The sequence below is a fragment of the Aplysia californica genome, unplaced genomic scaffold (assembly GCF_000002075.1).
Source record: "Aplysia californica isolate F4 #8 unplaced genomic scaffold, AplCal3.0 scaffold00002, whole genome shotgun sequence".
NCBI lineage: Eukaryota > Metazoa > Mollusca > Gastropoda > Aplysiida > Aplysiidae > Aplysia > Aplysia californica.
Window position 1 is genome coordinate 2,885,897 of NW_004797272.1, and position 3,077 is coordinate 2,888,973.

Sequence of the window (3,077 nt, forward strand, 5' to 3'; positions counted from 1 at the left end):
CTGTTTGGGAGAGTTATGTAATTGTCAGAAGATCAGTTGTATAAATCTATGATGCCTTTTCAAGACGTAATCTGATTTGAGAGATTGCTAAGCCATAATACATTATATCATGTTTCCTTAGTTGCATGTCTCGTTTGACAATCCGAATATACAATATGTGCGTGACTTCTTATTTTAAAAAGTATGAAATTCGCTTTGTATCAAGGGTCATGGTTCTTTACCAAACATAAAGTGGAAGTTCGTATGACATTGTCGCTTACGTGATTAATTAAGTAATATACCTTTTAAAAAATAAAAAACCTCAATCTGTCATGGGCCATTTTATCTTCTTAAAAAATAAAACTGTTTAATAAAAACAAAAGACAAGCTACCACATGATATAGACAGAACAAAGATCAGACGCTTATCATCTGGGTTTTTGTTGGGGCTTTTTTTACTTTGTTTTAGCTAAAGAAATCGTGTGGAAACCAAAACAGTTTTAAAAACAAAACAAAAACAAAAAAACAACCTCCCCCCTCCCCGAAAAGAGCAAAACTTTAGAAGAAGGAAACGTTTAAAAGTCTTCACAGACAACGTCATAGAATATGAATGCTGTGACTCATGCTCTTCAGGAATTGTTCACCTCATTAACATTAGTTTATGGTGACCTCTAGATCAAGTCTCGCTGACCTCATCAGTTCAGAACACAGAGCAGAATGGACAACTATTCCAGATTGTATGAGAAAAAGTTGCGCCGTACGCGGATTCGAACCTCAAAACGAGTTCTCCACTTTCGTTACCAACAGGGACAAATCGGCTGTCTGACGTTATTCAGAACCAGTGGCCGAATTGAAGGCACAATGTAACGTGACAAACGGATTCAGCCGAATACGGCACGGGAACTCCGCGCCTCTCTTTAGTTACGGCTTTAGCAGACGCTGTCAAAGACCGGCATTAAATGAAACGAGTTAATAAAAATTAGCATAACTTGTTTCGAGATTCTTTAAGATAATGCTGTTACTGTCAACTTTACAATCTGCCTACGGGAAACATGTGTTGATGTAACTGTAGACATTTTCAGACAGTTGAAGACTCATCTCACCCTTAGCCATTTGTGGCAGAACCACTTGTCTCTTCAACTGACCCATACTACGGAGGAAAGGCACTTGTCTTGGGCAGTGGACCTTTACCGCATCGAAGTTCATTTGTTCCCTGCAAGCGAGAACAGTTTCAGCAAAGAGCGCCGCAGCCACGGAGTCTGTGTCGGCATACAATGGCGCCACACACAGGGACTGCCCCACGAGAGCAGCACCGCAATAACCGATGACATCACCAGAAAGTGTGTCCAACGCCACCATGACATTGTCTGTTTCAGGGAAAAGTACTTGTGTTAGATACTTGGTGCGTTTATACCCAGCCACTTTTCGGTCATAATCTACAAGTTTGGACAAAGGAACAGAGTTTCTGGCTACCACTTTCACATTCTGGTAGCTCCCTTTCGTAATAGCTTTCAGTTTGTTGTAATCAGGAATGATAAAACTAACGACCACTGACATATTGTCAATAAACACGTAGCCTTTGTCAGTGTAAAACTTTTCTGCTCCTGGAAATGCAAGAAGGGAAACTACTCTCTTGCCGGCATTTCTTTCCACAGCCTCCAAGAGCACTTTTCCAACCCCCAGTTTGCGGTAGTCGCGGCTCACGAGAATGTACAGCAGAGCCGAGTCTGAAGGGCCCACATTGCAACTTGTGGCGAATCCTGAGGACGAGGGGAGAGTGAAAGTAGATTATAGAGAGTGGAAAGTACAGAAATCGTGAAGACAAAGTTCCTAAACATGCTCCAAATTATTCGTTGAAACGGAACTATAGAAAACACTGAACCACTCCCCCTCCGCTCCCCAGCCCTGCCCTAGGCCACCTACCCTCCCCCGGAAAAAACACACCGAATCAAGCAAATATACAAATAGAACAATACGCACAGACACTATCAATTCAGCCACACATACATACCAACATACATAGACACGACCTCATTATAAACCCTTTAGCTTTGTCATTCTTCCTCTTACCTTTTTCTTTTCTCAGTCTCTCCCGCCTCCCTCCTCCTAATCTCCCTTCATGAGTCTCTTCCCCTTTCTTCTTCTCTTACACACACACACATACACACAAACACACACACACACACATACACACAAGCACATTCATACACACGCACACCCACAAACACGTTACTCTCTTATAGAATCTAGAAAAGAAAAATAGCTACAAAAATTAACTGAAGCTCCAAATCTACTTGTCACAGAATCATTGTGACGAATCATTCCTCTACCTACCCATGACATTTCCTTCCGTGTCTACCGCTACCAGCGCCCCTCCAGGACTCATAGACTTGATGGCCATCGCCATTGGCACGGATTTGACCCAGCCCTCCATTTGAACCATGTGGGCCACAAAGGGGAGGTCACTTTCTTCCATTTCTCGTACGCCTACCTCAGCACCTTGTGGAGTTACACCTGACAAACAGAAAGAAGTAAATCAAATTATTAGATTTTAAAAATAAAGATGTATTCTTTAATTATCATGCCCTCTTATTGTAGACAAAATGGGTACAAGTATAATTATGTGGACCTCTCATTCTTAGAATAAGCGTAAAGTGTCGTGGCTTCAAGGCGACCTGTAATTTTGTCACACAGAGGGCGATGACAGTCTTTTAACTAGGTCAGGCAAGTCCCGAGTAGAGGGCTCTAGTTACTGTACAGTGTTGCCACTCAAAGTGTATCAGCGCAATGTTCTGTGCACAGGGCGGGGAAATACCTACTATTTGCTATGTTCTTGGAGGTATAGAAGACAGAAAATTGTCCCAAACGTTTAATCAGATCTTGTGTAAGGAAATGAAGAAAACTACCACCATTATCATCATTATCAAAATAGTGAATGCCCGTTATGGTCAAATAAACTTTGTAGTAACATTTGTCTTCGTCACACCGTGAGAGGAGGGATTTGGTCAAAGAAGAAGAAGAAGAAGAAGAAGAAGAAGAAGAAGAAGAAGAAGAAGAAGAAGAAGAAGAAGAAGAAGAAGAAGAAGAAGAAGAAGAAGA

The 3,077-nt window shown here is 41.6% G+C and overlaps 1 protein-coding gene across 1 annotated transcript; it reads right to left on the reverse strand.

Moving 5' to 3' along the window:
• Positions 1–2,246: 2,246 nt before the first annotated feature.
• LOC101858902 lies at positions 2,247–2,492 on the reverse strand (the record flags this gene model as incomplete). The annotated part of the gene is given in 1 exon segment (XM_005089010.3): positions 2,247–2,492. A coding segment is annotated over 1 exon segment (188 nt), but the record flags the coding sequence as incomplete, so codon positions are not given.
• Between the last annotated feature and the right edge of the window lie 585 nt (positions 2,493–3,077).